Consider the following 21,251-nt stretch of genomic DNA (forward strand, 5'->3'; position numbering starts at 1 on the left):
CATGCCTGTGCCCGGGGCTGTTTTTCTGGCGCATCTAACCTTCCTATCGACAGCCAACCCAGGATAGTGTGCGGTCAGATATGCTATGCTATGCTAAGTTACAAATGCTACGAAGGCCTTCCGTCACCCTTCTCAACTTTAGTAGCGGAATTTAGTAATTAGGGTTAACAGTCGAAATTGAATTATCTCGTTTTTCTTGCGGATATTTACTGGCTTTTTTATTAAGAGTTGGACAACTTAAGTTTTAAATTGTCCCAATTTTAATAAAAACTGGTGAAATTTTGTGAAAACAAAAGAAACGGCAATACACTGAATTAATAGTAGGTACAATTGTAAGTGAAATATTTCACAAATTGATACTTACACACACGAATTAACGGTTTAGGGAGTTATACTACTTGAAAAATTCCCCAAAACAAGCCGGTAGTTATTGTGCATTATAGCTTGTTTTACTCTTTATGGAAATATTTCACAATCCTAAATACCTAAAGAAATACATTTTTTTTTCTTCAGGAGATAAATATATTTGAACGGTTTGAATAGTAAAATATAAAAACCTACATAGTTCAATTTACATGATTAGCCATATGCTTTCGTAAGTAGTCCTGTCTAGGATATCCGCGGCCGCAGATTGTGCAAACATACGGCTTTATGCCATTGTGGGCCATGATGTGCCGCTTCAAGTCCGTAGAGAAAGCATACGCCGCACCACACTGATCACACTTATGAGGCTTCTCACCAGTGTGTAGCTTCATGTGTGCCTGCAGGCATGTTTTCCAGGCGAACGTTGCCGGACAAAGTGTGCACTGAATTGGACGATGTTGGGGATTATGGGTGATCGAATGCCGTTTCAGAAGTGTTCTTGCTTGGAATCCTTTTCCACAGATTTCGCACTTGAATCTATTCTCACCTGGCGAATGCGTTTTGACATGCCTCCGATACGAAAGTTTCATGGCAAATGTTTTAGAGCACACAGGGCACACAAAAGATTTTTCATTTTGATGTGTTCGTTCGTGGTCAGTCAAATAACATCTCTCTTTGAAGGTGCGTCCACATGTGGCACATTGATATTGTGTGATGCGATACGGTTTCGCTTGATGTTCTCTCAAAACGATCATATTTTTGTATCGTCGGTGGCATAGGTCGCAAGGAAAGCGTTTGCTGGAATCCTTGGCAGATGAACTACCCGCCGGATGTACTTCATCCGCGTGTTGCTTCAAGAGCTCATCTGTGTCGAACTGTTTAAAACAAGCACAGCATCGAGGTTGTTTGTCCTTTGGTCGAATATACGGCTGAATCACGTTTCTGTGCGTATCCTTGTGGTGTAGCAGGGTTCTTTCGATCTTGAAGCTTAGCTCGCATTCATCACATTGATATTTGTTTTTAATGAATATTCGCAATCTGTGCCGTCCCATAGCTTTTTTAGTTGTAAACCTTTTAAAGCATATATCACATTCCAAAGGTTTAATTGAGATCTTATTCGGATCTTCACAGCGCTTGGGCAAGTGAACCACCCTCGAATGTTCAACGAGCGCTTCCATAGATGTCACCTTTATTTTGCATTGACAGCACCGTTCCGGAATTTTGGTTCCTGCTTTGGTCAGACCTTTAACACTGTTTTGATTCTCTTCAACGTCAGATAAATCATTCAAATCCTCCTTGTCATCGAAATTATCATCACTGCTATAATCACTCCCATTTTTTATACGTAGTGATGCTTTCTGCTCGTTTGGATTAGTAAGTTGATCAAAATTTTGAAGCAATGGCTCGGCATAAATTAGTTTCTCGTCGAACTCAGTTTTTATATCGTCCTCCGTCAACAATGAATGTGAATTTCCTTCATCTGGAGATCTGGCATTAAAAATATATTAAAATTTTACTAATTAGAATTGTTTTATATAGTCTTTGGATCCACCTTTTACTGATATTTGCTTCAAGAACTAAGGCACGAAACTTTGTATCAGATTGATGGCATCGTATCACCAGTTGATACGCTACAATCAAATCGGTTTTGCATTTTGCACAACACTGGTACGGCAGTTCGTCGTTCTGGTCAATCTGTAAATTTTGTAAACTGTTTAGTTTGGTCTATTGAAACAAGTGAAATTCATAAGTCTTACCTTCAGGTTGACGCAATATCGCAGCATATCGGCCAGCGAGTTACCATTTACGATATCGGTCAAGGATACGTTCATTGCAGATGTGTCGAAGCAAATTCGACAAGCATTCAAATCGATGTTTGTGCACATTTTTTAATTTTATTTTCAATTCCAATAAAAATACATTAGTGTCGTTTCATCCAACTTCTGGTATATTTATGTTATTATTAGAGTAGACGTACATGTCATTGGAATTTCTTGCCTTGCAAGACTGCGAAGCTATGAGAAGGTGAGAAGTCAAAGCATCATTTTGACTCACTTTCTGTGTAAATGGTGAGCTGGGTGGTTGTAGAAAAAAAGGGTGTATTTATTATAGGTGTAAATAGGCACCTTTACATTTATCTATAAACTGATCAATCTAAATGCAGTGTCGTTACAAACTGATCAGATTCCAATCCGTAAAATCTGCGACTAACGAAATGAAATCCGCGAATGCAAAACCAAAACCGCGAGAAACAAAACAATGGCCTCATCACGTAGAAACACATTTCAATACAAAATTTCAATACTGTTGTTTTTAATGTATCGAAACTTTAATCAATAGATAAATATAAATAATTTATTCCGTATAATAATGTTTTGAATGGTAAAGAAGACATAATTTCATACTTTATAAATAAATGGATCCTTGTTTCACTAATACCAATATTCTAATCAACCTTCATATTGCTTGTTAAATAGTGTTCTGATGTCAAAGCTCACGGCTACTTTGGAATTTAAAAAAATCAGAAGGGTTATGTACAAGACACGACCGCACGACGTGAACCACGTAAAAAAATCGACGCGTTCAAATTTCAATTGCCATCAGTATATAGTATACTATAGGGCAAATATGGTGACACTTTCAAATGTTGATATCAACTAATAACGTCGTGTATTTGAGTGTTTTGGGTTTGTAACTAGCAAGAGAGATGCAAATCTTATTATTAGATACTATGCGAATTTAACATGTTAAGAGTTTTTCGTCTTATTGCAGCAAGTTCAAAATTCCGCTACTAACTAGGGGGTCACCTAAAAAAAATTTCACCCAGTATCATGTAATATCAAATTTCCATGTTTCTAGTTTTACTTGATTTTGTTTTCTGGATGCAGCACTAATGAAGTAACCTTTTTTTTGTACACCATGCATAATTTAATATACATAATACCCGAAAAGTAGGCAATTACCAATAATTGAATCGCACCGTTTAGTGAATGCATAAACGGGATCGATTAAGTTGTGTTCAATAGTTCAACGTTGAAATCAATAGTTTCAATAAATTTGGCAAATTGTTGGAGAGTTTCTGAATCGATTGATAATAAAATCTCTAAAATACATCGACAGATAAAGGAGCTATTAGCGTTTGAAATCTCACCTATTTTTGTGACTATCCCCAATTTTAACATTTCCATTTTACCTATATCCAAGCCTTCCCCTTAGACGTAGTTTGCCTTAAAAATACCATTTCCCATGGAGTCCAATTTCTGTAAATGTGCTCAGGCACGAGCAGTATTGTAAAACGTCATTGGTATCAATTTCCCCAAATCTTTTTTTCAGAAGCGCGATATCAAGTGATAAGGTGTTTCGAGCTTATAGCGTTGAGGTGTATTGAACCTGTAGCTCTATGGCGTCTAACAGAACATTGCTGTTAACATGTAGTCTTGTAGTCTAAGGCGAGGGAAGCAAAATGTCATTTGTTTGATAAAAGAAAAACACTCATGTCATATTTAGAGCAATGTACCTTCGGTTAAAAATATAGGACCACTTAAGTGTGGGTCCATTATAAATTATGACGTTACTCAGGTCTGTAAAAAAAGTTTTAGACAAATTAGTCAAATGACATGCAGATGACCTTCTACAACACTAGACATAAGCTAACGAAGAAATGAGGAATTTTAGATAGTGAAATGGCAGTAACGTTTTAACCGAAAAAGCATCTAACCTAGCAATGGTGGTAATTGAGCTATGACTATACAAAGGATTATATAAGCAAATAGTTAGAATAATCAGCCTGGAGAACTGGGAATAATTATGGAGCAGAACTGGATGCAGTAGAAGGTCAGAAAGATGAAGAGCCTCTCTATCGCTCAACAGAGTGGACAGAGTTGATAATAACCAGCAAGATTACGTGCGTCAACCAGCATGCTTTAGCTCAGTGCCGGCGAATTTCAATACGTTCGATCCGGACAATAACACCTTTGATAAGTAAAATAGCCGAATTGTCGTTCCGAAAATTGCAATAATAATCCGCGATTTTTGCCACAACATTCATGGGAAGAACTGTCAAAGATATTGAAAACAAAAATCAACTTCTTAACACAATTCGACGTCCTGGAAATCCAGAAGTACAATATGATTATATTGTCAAGTAAACAAATGGTATACATATCAACCAACAATCACACTGCCCATGATCGCATATTTGTAACATTTGCATTTTTTTTTCGATTTTAAGTTAAGCTTATGAATCATCTCCGAAATGTAAAATGCTTTTTATCAAGAGCCGAACCGCCAACATAGGGAGAGATATCAATATATAGAAAATCGGGATGTAGAAATAAAATGCAAAATTACATTACTTGATAATTGATGGGCTACAGCTGGGGCTACAGCTTCTCGATGGACCTATGCCGAATAGAGTATCGTCCTACACTGGTTTCGATCCTGAGCCAATCGTTTCCAGTCGCCCTGAAGTTTAGCGCTCTCGGGTCCACTTCTACTGCGAAAAACCATCTTGTACGTGGCCTTCCACGAGTTCTCGACTGAATATTTGGGCTTATTCTACGAGTGGAGTGACGTGAGATTGCACGAATGACGTGAAAAGAATCGTATAGCCCCATTTGAATAACGTGGTCACCTCACGTGAGAATTGCTAAAATCGACTCACCTCACGTCACTTGACTCGTAGAATAAGTCCAATTATCTTCGCTAAACTGAAGGATGTATAGAAAATGAACTTCTAAGGCGCTATTAACTTCTTCTTGCCTTCAATTTTTTATCAAAACTTGGCCAGCCTTTTACCTCGGTTATTAGCTTTTCAATAATAATCAAACATATTATAAAGCCTAACTGCAGACCTGGCTGATTTTCTAACACTTTTGAAAAAAAACTATTAAACTCTATAATCAATTGAACTTTTTAATCTTTTTAATTCTACATGAACTTCCTGGTATTTTAAAGAAACCAAAAGTGAGCGAGGAACTGCTCAAATGATCAAACGATCAGTACTTGAGGATTTTACAAAAATATTTTCTGATGATAAACGAATAAACTTTGAAAGTTTAAAATAAAATAACATTGAAATCTAAAATATTTTGAAATTTTAAAATTTGAACTTGAACAACCGTTTGATATTTCAAAGAAACTTCCTTCCTTTTCAAAGAAACTTAGAAGCCTGAACAAACTATTTAAAAATAATTATTTGGCCGGCCGGTATAGTTTACCGAAATTCTTTATTTAGTATAGGAAACCCCAGCTTTTATTTTAGAGGAGATTCAAATGTTTTGCTCTGCATCATACTTCCAGCTTTAATTCTCAAGAAATATATTTTAATTTGTTACTACCCTCGCTGCTTATTTGCCCATTAATGTAAATAAATATTATAATTTCGCAATGTTATCTCTTTAAACAGTCTTTTTTTCTACAGAGGGACCTGGACCTGAGGGAGGGATTAATGTAAATAAATGTTATAATTTCGCAATGTTATCTCTGGTGTATACAGTATTTTTTTCAAACAGAGGGACCTTTTTTAGATTTACATTCAAACCTCCATGAGTCGATATCGAAGGGACCATCGACTTATGGAAATATCGAGATGTGGAATAGAAAATTCTTGGAAAGGTGTTCGAAGGGACCATCACAGTAATCCAAAAAATATTTTTTAATATGTATGGCATAATTTGCTACCATGAGTCGATATCAAGTCATAGAACATCGACTCATGGAGGTTTGACTGTATAAGCATTGTGAGTCGAAATAATTCTGGCATTAAATATCTGGCAATTACGTTCATACCACACCATACTATTTACCATAATAAAAAGGCATTTCACATACAGATGTTATAGGAAAAATGTTTAAGTCATACAAAACATTGTTCCCCACAATAATGTAGAACCTGCTGCAAAATTGTTGTTTAAATTAAAAATATAATTCTGTGTAACAATTTGTAACTCACTGCCTAGTTATTAACTTCAAGGTGTAATAGCTTACTGCTATCGAAAAGAGTCTTCTTTAGTTTTAAAATAAAACGTCTGAGTTCGTGGTCAATCTGGTAACAACTGTTTATTGAAACATATCTGTATGCTCAGAGAACCTCAAGGTGGGTTCTGCTATTTTACCGAATAGCGTAATCTACGCTTGCCACTACAACTCTTTTCCCCTTAAGTTAATAGTCTAGTAGAGGATAGCAATGCTTAAAACTATAATTCAGATTTTTTTTAATTGAAAAACTTAAGTGTAACAATTCAGAAAGCAAACTTTTCATTCTGTGTTTGCATATTCGAGTCTTCATTTTAAACTACCGTAATTTCAAAACTAAAACAGAATTCGATCATATCACTTATTTCAATAATATACATAGTCTCTTTTTCTTCTTTTTTCTGTCTGTCTTTTGCTACGTCGAGGCCGTTCTTCTTCGCGGAATATTCGAACATTCTCTTCCGGAATATTTTCCATTTCGTCAATCCGACTTGATGCTCGCCTCTCATCGATACTGCGGCAATCGACTTCGACCACATTTGAGGCAGGAACGGAAGTCGTACCGGCGAGCTCTTCCTCATCGAACAAAAGAGATTCGGCCGCGAAGCCATAAAAGTCCGAATCGGAGTCTTCGCTCTCATCTTCACTTCTTTTACGTTTCCTACTTTGACCGGCACTTCCGGAAAATTCATCAAAATTGCTGGTGTTGCTGCTGGGTTGTGCTAAAATGGCTGGACTCTCTCCATTAAACACAAAACGACGGAAAGATCGTCGGCGAGAGTCTTCCACAAATTTAATTTGACGCTTGTGCGCCGAAACTATCCGACCGTTTAAGGATATCTGCAAAACATTTGGAGAAATGTGCATTAGATATTTAGCTGGCAACCATTGTCTGATATCAGTTTTATAAGGATTTTTATAAAACAACAAATCTCCCTTCTTCAAACGTGTTGGTGTAATTGTACTGTGTGTGCAATCTGTGCTTATAGAGCATGCATTTTGTTGATCATCTAACTCTGTCAAATTATGTTTAAAACTATGCTTTGGATTTATCAAATCCAACGTCGTCTTTGGTTTGTACGAGAGAACACGTTCTGAAGGAAATGCGCTGTCCGGTCCAAGGCAAATGTTTCTGTAGTTCATAAGAAAAAAAGAAATTTGTTCATCGATATCCAACCTTCTTATTTCTGGATCCAAAAGAAATTTTTTTAGAACATCCTTAACCAACCGAACTGTGCGCTCAGCCTGACCGTTGCTTGGTGGGTGGTAAGCTGGACTTTTCATCACAATAATACCTTGTTTTTTTAAAAAATTGTATAAAATACTCCGAATTAAATGGAGGTCCTCCGTCAGTCACAAGCACGTCTGGTAAACCATATCTTGAAAAAATATTGAGAAAAACTTTTCTGACCTTAGTATGATCTGTACCATTTCGCATATACTCAACCTCTACCCACTTGGTAAAACTGTCAACTACTACTAGAAAAACCTTTTTCTCGAAATAGAAAAAATCAGCGTGGATCCTGCTGAAAGGTTTTTTTGTAGGTTTCCAAGGTGAAAAAGGAGGCGGCTTAGAAATTGGGGTCATTTCTTGGCAAACTCTACACGTCTTAACATATCTCTCGATATCCCCATTCATGCCGAACCAATAAACAGTTCTCCTAGCCAGTTGCTTTATCTTAAACATGCCGGAGTGGTTACGATGCAATAGCTTCATGACATCTTTCTGCATCGACTCTGGGACGACCACTCTATCTTGGAATAATATGCATCCTTCAACCTCCTCTAAGTCCTGGTGATGTGAAAATACATTTGCAAATCTTTTATCCAAGCGATCCGGCCAACCATTCCGTAAGTATTCCAATATCTTTGTGAGAAATTCATCCATTTTTGTTTCAGTCGCTATCTTAATATAATCGATTGGGAAATCGCCGGAGAAATTAAGACTTTTTACATAATCTCTGTCTAAATCCTTAGGAACCTCTGTGGCAACCGGAAAGCGCGAACAAAAATCCGCGTTGCCCATCCTAGCAGATGGCCTGTAAATTATCTCGTAGTCATAAATTGACAATTCCATCACATATCGCTGCAACCTAGTGACGGATATTGAATTACGACCCTCTTTTCCGTAAATTCCAATAAGTGGCTTATGGTCTGTATATATTGTGAATTTTTTTCCATACAGGAATTTGTGAAACTTTTTCACTGTGCTGACAACTGCCAATGCTTCTAGATGAAGTATTGGGTACTTTTTCTGCGCGTCGTTAAGAGAAAATGAAGTAAAAGAGATCGGTTTTTCCTCACCATTTACTTCATGTGCGATCACGCCGCCCAGACCATAATTGCATGCGTCAGTAACAACGACCACAGGTTTATCAGGGTCAAAATATTCTAAAACACTTGGTTTTAATAAAAATTGCTTACATTGGTTAAATACCAAGTCGCAATCATGGTTCCAATCAAATCTAGCGTTCTTTTTTAAAAGCTCGTAAAGAACTCTGACTCGAGAAGATAAGTTAGGAATGAATTTCGAATAATAAGTTACTAAACCTAAAAAAGCCTTGAGTTCCGTAACGTTCCGCGGAGCACGAGCTTCACGGATAGTTTCAACTTTCTCTGGGCATGGTAAAAGACCGTTATCTGTCAAAACATGACCCAGGTAAGGCAGATTAGCTACAAAAAACTTGCATTTTTTAAAATTCACTTTAATATTGTATCTAAAAAGTCTTTCTAGAACCAAATAAAGTTTACTTCTGCATTCCTCAAAATCTTTCCCAGCAATAAGAACGTCGTCTAGATAGCAAAATACTTTATCAAGCCCTTTCAAAACCTGGTCCATCACCTTTTGAAAAATTGCGGCGCTTGATGAGGCGCCCTGTGGAAGTCTGTTATAAACGTATAGGCCTTTGATGGTGTTAATCACCATAAATCTCTTTGACCGTTTCGAAAGCAAAAGCTGAGAGTATGCTCCAGCGAGATCCAAAGAACAAAAGACTTTTGACCCAGAGAGTGCGGCAAATAAATCTTGTGGAAGCGGCAAAGGATATTTAGAAGGTATAATAAGCTTATTTATTGAGACTTTACAGTCTATAACAAGCCTAATCCCCTGATCCTTTTTTATTACCACGATAACCGGAGAAGCCCACTCACTAGCTTCAATTGGCGAGATAATACCATCTCTCTCCAGTAAGTCAAGATGTTCTACAACCTTATCTCTTAATCTTAACGGTACCTCATACGCCTTCCGAAACACGGGCGTGTCATCCTTAAGTATAAGATCACCTTCAAATCCAACAATGGGATTTATCAGGTTTTTGTCGAGAAGTGTTGGAAACTTACGTTTTGCATCATTAATCACTTCCTCTACTGTGTTCTCATCTGTCATCGCATTGATACGTTGATTATTTGGCGCCATCGGCTGCAAAAAGGTTCTCCTCCATCCATCGAAGAAAGTATCTAACCAGCTCCGTCCCAAAAGCGGGACAAAATCATTCGCACCACGCAATACGATAAGATGCTGGACAGACACTATTCCATTTAATTTTACCGAAACTCGCAATTTGCCCAAAATACTCAATCGGTTGCCGTTGATAACATACAGTTTTCTATTAGTCTCCTTTAATTGGCATTTACTAAAATTCTTTAGATAGAACGATTCAGATATAACACTCTCCGCGGAGCCACAATCCACCTCCAATGATAATTGCCTATTCTCAATCCATGCTTTCACATAGCATGGTTCATTTCCTCGATTTTTAGAAGAAACCATCATACAGTGAATGTCTTCGTCGTCAGAATCTGATTTATTTAAATCTTCCTTAAGGCGTTTGAAAAGGCCTGACGTATGAGAAGTCGAAGGTGTTGGGGAGTCAATGAATTTAACGGTTTGCCTTGTTTTACGAGGGCTCTTTCTTTTTAATCTATAGCAAAATTTCTTCGTGTGCCCAGTTTTATGGCAAAACGAGCACTTAAATAGCTTTCCAGTTTTATCACTTTCACGTCCATTGTCATCACTCCTACTCCTTGAGTAATAAGATCTATTACGATCATAACTTCTACTCCTACTACGGAACTGGTGTCTACCTGAATCTCGCTCCTTTCTTCTGCCCAATCTAGCGACTACGCTAAGTCTCTTTTCTTCATCGCGGTTTACAAATCGAGTCCTATTTGAAGACAACTCTTGGTTCACAATAAGCTTTTCTGCTTTAGCAGCTGTTAATTCATCTTCGTCGAATAATCTCCTCTGCATATTCCTATCGTAGGTCCCTATAACCAACGCATCACGAATTGCTCTTTCTTTAAAATCGCCAAAACCGCAAAGTTCTGCCATTTGCTTAATGGCAAGTACAAAATCCTCTGATTTTTCAAATTGCCCTTGCCTACGGGTCCAAAATTTGTACGTGTGTATAACATCAGAGTCTTTCTTGTCATACCTCTTTTTCAATTCATCAGTAATTTGTTTGTAAGATAAATCTTTAATATTCTGACCCGGAAATAGCAACTTCAGCTGACTGTAAACTTCCACTCCACAAACGGCTAAAAATGATATTTTATATCTGTCTGCTGTATAATTATTGTGCTCAAAAAGGAACTCTAATTGTTCCAAATATTGGGAAAAGGGGATCGTGCCCGGCACATACGGTTCTGTGGTTGTTGTCAATGACATCCTGTTTATCAATACAATAAAAAAACAAAAGCACAAAAGCAAAATGCGAATCAATTCCCCAGAATTATAAAAAAAAAACAATAAAATGAAATTTGCAGTTTTCAAAAAAAAAAAGGCAAAACAGTAACACTATATAGTGAACAATAAAATCCACGTACCTGTGTATTTAACTCTGCAGCGGCGGTGCAAAACCAAAAGCACACTTCCAAAACACCAAAGCAGTCAGCCGATAGCACCAAACGTTCACTTGCTATTGATCTTCTTAGCAAAAGCACTCCCAGCAGCAATCCTTAATAAATTGGTTTCTCAGTTCGGATAAGTAACACCAGAAGCTGATTCCCAGCTAAAATGTCAACAATATGACAAAGGCAGATGAGCTCCGTATTTAGCGATGCACCAGCAGCAAAACACCAACAGCAACCAACAGCAAAAAAAACAACAACAGCAGCAGCACCCCGGATGAAATCAGTTTATCCAATTTATTCTCGTCACTCCTTACTGCACCGATAACGAACGCTTCGCTCGCAGAATGCACTTTCCGGCTATGTTCACTTGCTGACAGTTGGCACTTCTCGTACGTGAGTGTCGCTTCTCAAAATGGGATCGCCTGTTTAACCGGTTTCACCGTGAGGCTACCACAGTTGATCACAATTGATGAATAGACGCCGGGCTGGTATCGGGCCTCTTTATTGTGGCCGAAAAATCACGCCAAAAATGGTCACAAATCTCACCGGCGGCTGTGAAAAACGGTAAAATGGTAAAATTATCTCCTCGTCGCCACTGTAATAGCTTACTGCTATCGAAAAGAGTCTTCTTTAGTTTTAAAATAAAACGTCTGAGTTCGTGGTCAATCTGGTAACAACTGTTTATTGAAACATATCTGTATGCTCAGAGAACCTCAAGGTGGGTTCTGCTATTTTACCGAATAGCGTAATCTACGCTTGCCACTACACAAGGATTGTACGACATTTCGCGATAAAACATTCCGCGGTTAACCTTTTCGCGGTGTACCAGTTTGCGCTCTACCACTTCGCGTTCAGTATCATATCGCGGTTTAACATTTCGCGGTTTATATTATTTGGCGGTATACCATTCCGCGGTTAGTACTATTCCGCGGTGAAACTTTTCGCGGTCAATACCAATTTGCAGGTTTAATTTTACTAATGTTACAAGTAGTTCAATAACGTGTTCTTTAGCTTTGTAAAGCCTCTAAATTCACCTAATTATTATGTAAAGTGAATAATCATTGGGTTTACACCAGACTTATATAAATTCAAATCCCAACAAAAAAAAAGTTTTGAAGCAAAACATATTTGCAAATACGACTACCGCCATCGCACCGAGGGTGACAATGGGTCTGGAGGTGAGAATGGGTCATCGCTTTCTCCGGCAGTCTGGAGGTAGAAGAGCAAAATCGTCCAAAAAGGTCTCTTGTATTTTAGTCTTCTTGCCCTCAGATGCATTTAATCCAATCTACAAGCATTCTAAGTGGTTGATACAATGACCCATTCTCACCCCCATTTGACCCATTGTCACCCCCGACGACGGTATGTAAAGAATGCGAACAACACACTTCGCCTTATACCGGGCAAATGCAAACATTTAAAGAAAGCAAAACATAACATTTGCTTTATACCGGGCAAATGCAAACATTTGAAGAAAGCAAAACAACACACTTTGCCTTATACCGGGTAAATGTAAATATTTAAAGAAGGCAAACATCACAATTTGCGTTATACCGGGAAAATGCGAACATTTAAAGAAGACGAAACAACACATTTTGTCTTATACCGGGCAAATGCGAACATTTGAAGAAGACAGCACATGATATTTCGCCTAATACCGGCTAACATTTAAGGAAGATACATTATGCCTTATGAATAATTTTCAGTCATTCCATTTACTGGATTCTATCAGAATTCCATAGCTTTTTATGGTATTAAGACAGCGACCTTTATCATATGATATAGTGTATCTTGATGACAAAGTTCCCACATCTAATTATCATATTGACAATAATGTATGTATATGTCTTTTGGAAATAACCTAAAATAATGCGTAAAAGAAAAAAGAAAAATACTTGAAAGGGAAACGCAATGGAAGAAACGGCCATATAAAGAACAGAAAATTAAGAGTTGGTAGAAAAGAATGGCAAACTCTTAAAAATACAAAAAAAAGTTAAAAAGATAAGCTAAGCTTGAATACTGCGAAACGGAGCACCACGAAATTGTAAACCGCGAAACGGAATACCGCCAAATTGTATAAACCGTGAAACAGATTACCGCCAAATGGTACATACCGCGAAATGGTACACCGCAAAATGGTTTACCGCGGAATGTTTTACCACGAAATGTCGGACAACCACTTCAAGTTAATTTTGATCACTTTTTCTACAATAACAAGTGTTACTGGTAAAGTCATTCCAAATCTTATTCATCAAGTTCTCTCGCGCAAGTAAACTCGTTTGCAATTTTGAAGGAGCTTGAGTTTTTCATGCAAAGTCGTTTCTTTTCACCCATTTACCGTATGGTGAGTAATTTGGATGATTTGAACCAAGCAATATTTTGCCTTGCTATAAATCGAACATAAGTTTTGAGGCAATGAGTTTCGGTCTCTTTTTTCTCCAACGTTGGTCACTTAAGTCACTATTTTGAGCAGCATTGATCGCTACCAGCCCTGTACTTGTTATATTTTCTAATTGTTTGCTTCACAAACGAGTTTATTATAAGCAAATCAATTGGCTTACTTCAAATGATGTACGGGACATGAAGCATCAGCGATGACTTTCAATCGCAGTCAATCTTAAGCGCTAGAAAGAAAAACGAACCTGCAGCCAAGTAGCACCTTTCATAATTTCAGACTATTTTTGAAAAAAATTCACCCCGTGGAAGAGTGAGCCAGTCAATTGCTTTGGTAGCACGTGTTATTTGTATGCGTAGTTGAAAAGTTGTCAATTTATTGAAAGGCACAATATTAAAGTTACAAAAGTGGAAGTATAATTCCGCATTACCATTTTGCACTAATTTAGGAATCACTAAAGATTATAAGTGCTCGGCAAAATCATGACGGAATAGTCAGCTGATACTTGACATTTTACAATGGCAATGCACAATGAGTCTACTTTGAAACCTGCAGTTTGTTCTGAGTTGCTTTTCTGTTATGTGACACTAGTCAGCCACTCAACTAGAATATTAAGTAAGGTACCCCGGGGCAAGTGAAAATACGGGGTAAGTGGGTACTAAGGCTGCCGATTAATCCATGAACGTTTTTAATGGTAACTATGTTCTAGAAAGATGAAGCAGAACTATCAACGAATTCACCTGACACAAAAATATTTGGAATAAAGACCATTAGCGGCACCATACTAATGGTATTGTTTTATCATGAGTTTAAACTACAGGCAAAAGCTATTACTTTTATTTTAATTCAATGGATTTCCAACAAAATAGTCGTTTCTAAATTCATCATTGATGTGGAAAGTGAATATTTTGAGCAATTGAATAATTGTGTGATATCGAAAACGATTTAAAAGTTTTGATCAAAGCTAGAATCTGCAATTTTCAGTTGCCCTTGAGTTTTAACATAGATGGGGCAAGTGGGACATATTTGAACAACATTCTCGATAGAGCCATTTTACCTGTTTTTAGATTGTTGTCTAGTTAAAAATAACTTCGACAATCATATATCATGTGGATCTGAATCAAATGCAGTGGATATATTTATTTTCGTTGTTAAGAAGTAGTGTACAGTTGATTTACCAAATGTGTATTTTACTTTCTGAAAATTATCTCCCTCATGGAAAAGAGCAATGCTTATAACTATGTGAAATTTTCCATTTACAGTGCAAATAATCTATTTATTTTACAATAGATCAATAGGTTTTGTCTTGTGTTTTGTTATTTTTAAACTTCGCATCAGATTTTTAGATAAATAAAGTGCTTAGGACATAAATTGGCCATTTTGTTCTATTACAAATTTACAACACTGCGCATCGCCTGAATAAAAACGTTTCTTTCGAGGTTCTAATTTATGTAATAATTTGTGTTCTAAACAGATAAACATTTATTCGAAAGGTGAACAAAGATTTGCTTATCTTTTCCATCTAACACATTTGGTAAGAAAGTAAGCTAATAGCTAATGGAAAGCCAGTCAATAGCCAATTAAACAGTGAATCGAGTTTTTTTTTTCATCTGCTAACATTGTAAACCCTTTCTTTTTGCAAAAACCAAAGTCTGACAAGCAATAAACCTCCATCCATGATCTGATATACTACGACTCAGAAACTACATGAACATTTTATCTACATTCTTCATATTAGTTTCGTTCGACAGTATAAAGCAGAATAGGTCCCACTTGCCCCGTTTGAAGGGGTAAGTGGGTCCCACAGGTAAATTTATTTCTGTCACTACCAATTTTTTTTGTAACTGAATAAATGGCTTACAACACGTCCACACTTCAACAACGGAAGCATATAATGATGTATCCGTGGTTAATGTCCTGAAATACCCTGTTTTCTTAGTATGCGTAAACAATTTTGTTGAACTAGCGTTTTTTTAGGTCCCACTTGCCCCGGGGTACCTTACCGTGAAGTACCCTAATTTCGCGCACTTAAGATCTGACCAAGTTAAAACGTTCATTAAGAAACATGTAGTGGCCATTTAGAAGCATTTGCTACCCCAACTAACATTTAATGTCAATGTAAATGTTATTTCAACTCGTCTATACGGCTTCAACCTGAATATGTGTGCTATACATATGATCAAGAACTTCTATTCAATGCTTTTACCAGCAAATCTGGCGAATCTATTCAGCTGTTTTTGACGTGTCTGCACAACTACTTTACAGCATGTTACACAGTTTTTTCTCAATCTTTACTAAACCATTTAGTAATATAATTCGCTTCAATGGCGCTTATTCAGATTTTTTGAATCTGTTAAATAAGTTTTATACAGCCATTGAATTCAATTTGATTAAATATTATTTGAGAGGATAGTAAATTTCGGGAGTTTATTCAATTTTTTTTTTTGTGGAAACTCAAATATCAATTTTGTTGCTACCTAGATTCGAACTCCTGATCTCCTGATTCAATGGCCGCTGCTCTGTCATCACCGTCACTTTGACATATGTAAATAACAAAGAAAATTATGGATGTGCTTCTTCGCATACCCTATAGGTTGTTTTACTAACGCTATTTTCAGATTCATGCTGTATAAACGTTAGAAAGAGGCCTACATGCTGCTTTCAGCACATAAGCTTAAAAATTATGCTTTCAGCATTATTTCAACCATTATTCAAACATCTATCAGCATGTTCTGTTGGCTAACTTTTATCCATCATCAATCGCTGAAATTGTTTTAAGGCAACATTTTCTCGACATGTATAGATGCAACTTTGCTGCAAATCGTTTAACAGTAGCCGTCAACAGAAATATCGCTTCTAAATGGCTTGTTTTCTTACGCTATCTGCTAGCATAAATGACAGCGCTCTGTCAGTTGCTATAAGAGCAGATGAATATCTTTGTAGCTGCATTACAGAAATCAATAGCTCATACACAGCTCCGGCAACAAAAATCAAATGTAAACATAGCGGTTTTGACGTTCCATACTGATATGCTATTAAGAGAAGCAGTAATAGGTTTACTTAAACGTTGTGTAATCTTCAAAGGTACAGAAGTTGCCTAAAAGCTTCGTTAGTTCATTTATAGCGCCATAACGCTATATTGTTAGTGCTATAACAACAGCAAAAACGTTTTCATTGTGAATGCTACTCACCGTAATATGGGAAGTTGCTAACAAGCAACTCAGTTACATACATGAGCTCTTAACCGATAAGCTTTGTTGCTAATTCAGACAGAGCTGTTTTATGACTATATGAAAGCTGCATAAACGATAAAAGATTAAATATATTCGGCACACTGACTAGCTGATAGATATTTGGGTAATAGTCGAGTTGAAGTTTAAGGGATTATTTGCGGAGGCTTTTCTTTTATTCAGCATTGGCTGCTTTTATTCAAATATTATACAGCCAAAGGCTAGAAGTTGAAGCTTTTAGCACCAAAAATGTTAGTTGGGACTGCATCACGTAGTAGAAGGATTCTAGGTTCTCAAAAAAATGTTACTTGCAAATTTTGCTGCTATTTAAAAAAAATTGGAGTATGAATCCGAAACCGTTGTATGCTCCTTATTTCGCGCAAGAAAATAGGATAGTTCTTAATTTCGCGCAAAAGTGTTCCTAACTTCGCTCATGTTTGAAATTGAATATTGTTATTGGTTTGATGAAATATAATCAATTAATCAATAGAAGCATGCACCCATTGTTTAAAATATGCAGATAACGGTATCAGACAGCCGTCAGTGACCCATTCTTTAGTCGAAATGGTATGTGCCTATATTTCGACCCTGGAGCTTTGCTTAGAGTTTATTTTATGCATTTTAGTTGACACAAGTCATAATTCCTAAAATATCGTTTGCTTTTGAAATATAAACCATATTTTAAGAAAAAAGGCATTGTATGAGCAATGTTTATCTGGTGTATAAAAAATGTTTAAATTTTCGAGACGTCATGAAAGAAAATCTTAAATTCCGCTATCTCTTACATAGGACATCTTCAAATATGTGTTTTATTCAAGACATCTTCAATATTATATACATTATCGAAAAAGCTGCTGTAGTTTTAGCTTAAGTTTAGAATCATTTTACACATCGCACATTTTAGCATCATTTTACACATCGGATTTGGTAGCTATTGCAGGCACTGATCTATAAGATTTTTCAAGTCAACATTCGTCGATGTCGGTGGTTATCCGCCTGAAAATTAGTTAAAAAGCGTATGGGAATGAACTTCTCGGGTTCTATTCAGTGTAAAACTGTCCTGTGTATTATATTGCTTTTGTTTCATCAGAATGTTGCAAATGAAACTACGCAACAACAATAAACGAAATTAGGCACCATAATTACTCTCATAAACCTAATTTCGCTCACAAAGCGAAAGTCTAAATAAACACAATATACATAAAATTTTACACTTTTCAATAGTAATGACGAATAAACATATCGAACATGAAAATACCCTTGAAAATATAAATTTTTGCTACATAAGCAGAGTTATCATAAGATTTGAAGTTTATAAATAAGGTTTTGACATAAAAAAAAGGTCAAAAAAGCATCAAAATCAAAAGATCTATTATAATTGAATATTATGAACACATGTTTGTACTGATACAAATCTGATTTTATCATAAAACTTTTTTTTTTCCAAAACCACTCTCTATGGGGCAATGTGGTCAATGGTCATACATGCACAGATCAAGATATTAGGCATTAATATGCGAAATTTCAAATTTCAGTTGCCGAATACAAGAATATTATCATCTATGTTAGATTCATTACGAATAAATTACAACACCGCATGACTACGATCGGAACAGAAGAAATTACCATTGACCAATTATTGAAATGTGTCTGTGCAAACAGTGAAGGGTAACAAATCGGTTCGGTACGCTGTTGTACGGTTTATTATTCTTATTTTGTATGGAATACTGTTGAAGTAATATTATATCCTTCCATATTACGACACTTTTCTCTCACAAAAACGGTTTGGATGGGTGGCCCATACTGCTCCAAATGGTGACCCATATTGTTCCATATAGACGGGAACACACATTAAAATCAATACATTTTGAAAAGTGCATTCCATTCCAGCAATTCCCAAACGCATTTTTCATCATTCTTCGATGTAATATGAAAGGTACACTCCCTAATATAAGACAATTACACTGCATATAAATACATAACGGTCCCATGTTTGCTTGATTTCCTACCTTTATGGGACAGTTATGCATTTATGGGCAGTACATTTTAATGATACATTTTTGATCATTTTTCAGCCATTTTCGATTCGTTTTCCTGAAATGGCCTATATTGCCCCGATCACCCCTATTACCCTAAGCAAAATAAGTTACAAGTAATGTTTTGTTATAAATGAATTTTACTTGATTCTTCAATGATCTAATAACATTTTTTTAAATTTCGTGACGTAATTTGTTAGTACGCAATTTGAATGCCCAATGCCTAGGACTTGTGTTTGAAATAAGTAGAACGTTCATCATATTGCCCCCGATTGTCTTGTTTCCTGATTTACATGGTTAGCCATATGTTTTCGGAGGTAGTCCCGACGGGGATACCCTCGACCACAGATGGTGCACAAATGCGGCTTAATACCGTTGTGCGCCATGATATGTCGCTTTAAGTCCGTCGCAAAAGTGTAAGCCGCACCGCACTGATCACACTTGTGGGGCTTTTCGCCAGTGTGCAGCTTCATATGTGCCTGTAGACATATCTTTCGAGCGAACGTTGCCGGACAAAGTGTGCACTGTATCGGCCGGTGTTGGGGGTTGTGCGTAATAAGATGACATTTGAGATTGGCCCTGGCTTTGAATCCCTTTCCACATACTTCGCATTTAAATCGATCTTCGGCCAAAGTGTGCGCTCTGACGTGCTTTCGGTAAGAATCTTTCATAGCGAATGTTTTTGAACAGACCGGACATATGAAGGATCGTTCCTCACGGTGGGACCGTTCGTGATCTGCCAAGGCACACTTCTCTCGGAAGGTTCGACCGCATGTAGCACATTGATACTGTGTGATACGGTAGGGTTTTGCCTGATGTTCCCTCAAAATGCGAATATTCTTATATCGACGATGGCATAAGTCGCAGCTGAAAGGCTTGCTCAAATCTTCCACCGATGTACTTTCCGGTGAGTGGGTTTCATCTGCATGTTTTTTCAGCAACTCGTCAGTGTCAAACTGTTCGAAACAAGCACAGCAACGAGGCAGTTGATCTTGGCGTCGACTGTACGGTTGAACTACATTTTTGTGGCTGTCTTTATGCTGGAGCAGAGTCCGTTCGAGTCTAAAGCTTTGTTCGCATTCATCACACTGAAACTTGTTCTTCACGAAGAGTAATGACTTATGTTGCCACAATGCTTTTTTAGTGGTGTACCGTTTGAAACACAAATCGCATTCAAAAGGTTTAGCTGCAATTTTCTTTGAATCTGTACATCGCTTGGTTAAGTGAACTTTCTTCGAATGTTCGATAATTGCTTCCATTGTACTTAGTTTTATTCTACATCGGCAACATCGTTCCGGAGTTTTCTTGCTCTTTTTAGATGGATCCGGGCTATCTTCATTATCATCCAGAGCTTTTTCGTCATTTGAGACGGCTTCCTCTTCATAATCGTCCTCGCTTGATTCTTCTTCACTTTTTGCTGCATTGCACAATTTATCTTTTGTCTCCTGTTTGACTGTGTTCCCTTCGTGAACATTACTTTGAGATAAAGGCTCAGCATATATACGCTCCTCGTCGATATCCAATTCAATTTTGATATCGTCTTCTGTGAGCGGTGGCATCAATTCATTCTCGATAGGAAATCTGCAATTAGAAACATATTTTTCAGGTTGAATCAAAAGAAAAAATCAGCCAAATGAAATCTTTTGGCTGATTAGTTCTTGTGATAGGAGCACATATTTGGGCAGACAGTGGCTACATATTTTGAAAGACATTAACAATAATCAGTAAAATTTGAACCTGAACATGGATAATTTTTGTGGGTTTGTTTAACTACCGGATCAGGTATGAAATGTGAAATGTGTGACGCACCTTTCTTTAGCTTTGGTTTCCAGCACCATCTCTCGAAACTTGGTATCGGATTGATGACATCGAGTAACTAGCTGGTAAGCCACTATTAAATCAAGTTTGCATTTTGAACAACACTGATAGGGCAGTCCGTCGTTCTGGTCAATCTGTGAGGTCGGGTATGGTATTAGCGTAATACAAAAGGTCATGAAGTTTACCTACCTCTAGATTGACGCAATACCGTAGCATATCGGCCAGCGAATTTCCATCCACAATATCGGCTAAGGATTCGAATTTCATGGACGTCTCGAAACATATTCGACAGGCAAATGGATTGATAAACGAAAACATAACGAACGTGGTGCGTCAGAAATATTTTTACTACAAATACAGAATTTACTGAAATTTTACAATAAATGTAAGCATTTGAATTTTGTTTACGGTGATAAAAAAGATAAAGTTATGTTTTGATTGGCATTACCTTTGTCCAAGTCGTTTTGAGAAAGTGAGATAATTTTATCTCACCTGATTTAGATGAGAACGAGATGCACATATAGTATTTTCCGTATGCATATCTAGTTGAACATTTTAAAATATGAAGTTACCTTTTTCTAT

At 36.9% G+C, this 21,251-nt stretch overlaps 4 protein-coding genes and 1 long non-coding RNA gene across 6 annotated transcripts in view; 2 read left to right on the forward strand and 3 right to left on the reverse strand.

The window, feature by feature from the left end:
- The window catches only part of LOC134212608 (protein Atossa), a 256,321-nt gene that overhangs the window by 17,961 nt on the left and 217,109 nt on the right, over positions 1-21,251 (forward strand). The window lies entirely within an intron of this gene.
- The window catches only part of LOC134212617 (gastrula zinc finger protein XlCGF46.1-like), a 32,003-nt gene that overhangs the window by 7,926 nt on the left and 2,826 nt on the right, over positions 1-21,251 (forward strand). The gene's annotated exons all lie outside the window — the stretch shown is intronic.
- Positions 497-2,363, reverse strand: LOC134212618 (PR domain zinc finger protein 5-like). The gene is made up of 3 exons (XM_062690631.1): positions 2,121-2,363; positions 1,916-2,058; positions 497-1,851 (listed from the first exon to the last, which is right to left on the reverse strand). Exons 1-3 carry the CDS (start codon positions 2,247-2,249, stop codon positions 567-569), a joined length of 1,557 nt encoding a protein of 518 aa, XP_062546615.1. The 5' UTR covers positions 2,250-2,363; the 3' UTR covers positions 497-566.
- On the reverse strand, positions 6,398-11,849 carry LOC134212623 (uncharacterized). Its single transcript, XR_009979311.1, has 2 exons — positions 11,164-11,849; positions 6,398-7,179 (listed from the first exon to the last, which is right to left on the reverse strand). It is a non-coding gene; the product is annotated as an uncharacterized LOC134212623 (long non-coding RNA).
- LOC134212616 (zinc finger protein OZF-like) lies at positions 18,974-21,176 on the reverse strand. 2 transcript variants are annotated; one of them, XM_062690628.1, is made up of 4 exons: positions 21,078-21,176; positions 20,859-21,017; positions 20,661-20,803; positions 18,974-20,432 (listed from the first exon to the last, which is right to left on the reverse strand). In XM_062690628.1, exons 2-4 carry the CDS (start codon positions 20,985-20,987, stop codon positions 19,109-19,111), a joined length of 1,596 nt encoding a protein of 531 aa, XP_062546612.1. In that variant the 5' UTR covers positions 20,988-21,017; positions 21,078-21,176; the 3' UTR covers positions 18,974-19,108. The 2 variants fall into 2 exon arrangements, with proteins under 2 accessions (XP_062546612.1, XP_062546611.1); XM_062690627.1 differs by having other exon boundaries at positions 20,859-21,107.

The sequence above is a fragment of the Armigeres subalbatus genome, chromosome 2 (assembly GCF_024139115.2).
Source record: "Armigeres subalbatus isolate Guangzhou_Male chromosome 2, GZ_Asu_2, whole genome shotgun sequence".
NCBI lineage: Eukaryota > Metazoa > Arthropoda > Insecta > Diptera > Culicidae > Armigeres > Armigeres subalbatus.

What these genes read in the sequence shown, in the direction of transcription:
- LOC134212618 (XM_062690631.1), bottom strand. Translation starts at nt 2,249, where the DNA reads ATGTGCACAAACATCGATTTGAATGCTTGTCGAATTTGCTTCGACACA. An exon ending in GATATTGCGTCAACCTGAAG is followed by an intron (nt 2,059 to 2,120) that starts GTAAGACTTATG and finishes CAAAATTTACAG; the next exon opens with ATTGACCAGAACGACGAACT. An exon ending in GAAGCAAATATCAGTAAAAG is followed by an intron (nt 1,852 to 1,915) that starts GTGGATCCAAAG and finishes TTTTAATGCCAG; the next exon opens with ATCTCCAGATGAAGGAAATT.
- LOC134212616 (XM_062690628.1), bottom strand. Translation starts at nt 20,987, where the DNA reads ATGTTTTCGTTTATCAATCCATTTGCCTGTCGAATATGTTTCGAGACG. An exon ending in GGTATTGCGTCAATCTAGAG is followed by an intron (nt 20,804 to 20,858) that starts GTAGGTAAACTT and finishes CCGACCTCACAG; the next exon opens with ATTGACCAGAACGACGGACT. An exon ending in GAAACCAAAGCTAAAGAAAG is followed by an intron (nt 20,433 to 20,660) that starts GTGCGTCACACA and finishes TTCTAATTGCAG; the next exon opens with ATTTCCTATCGAGAATGAAT.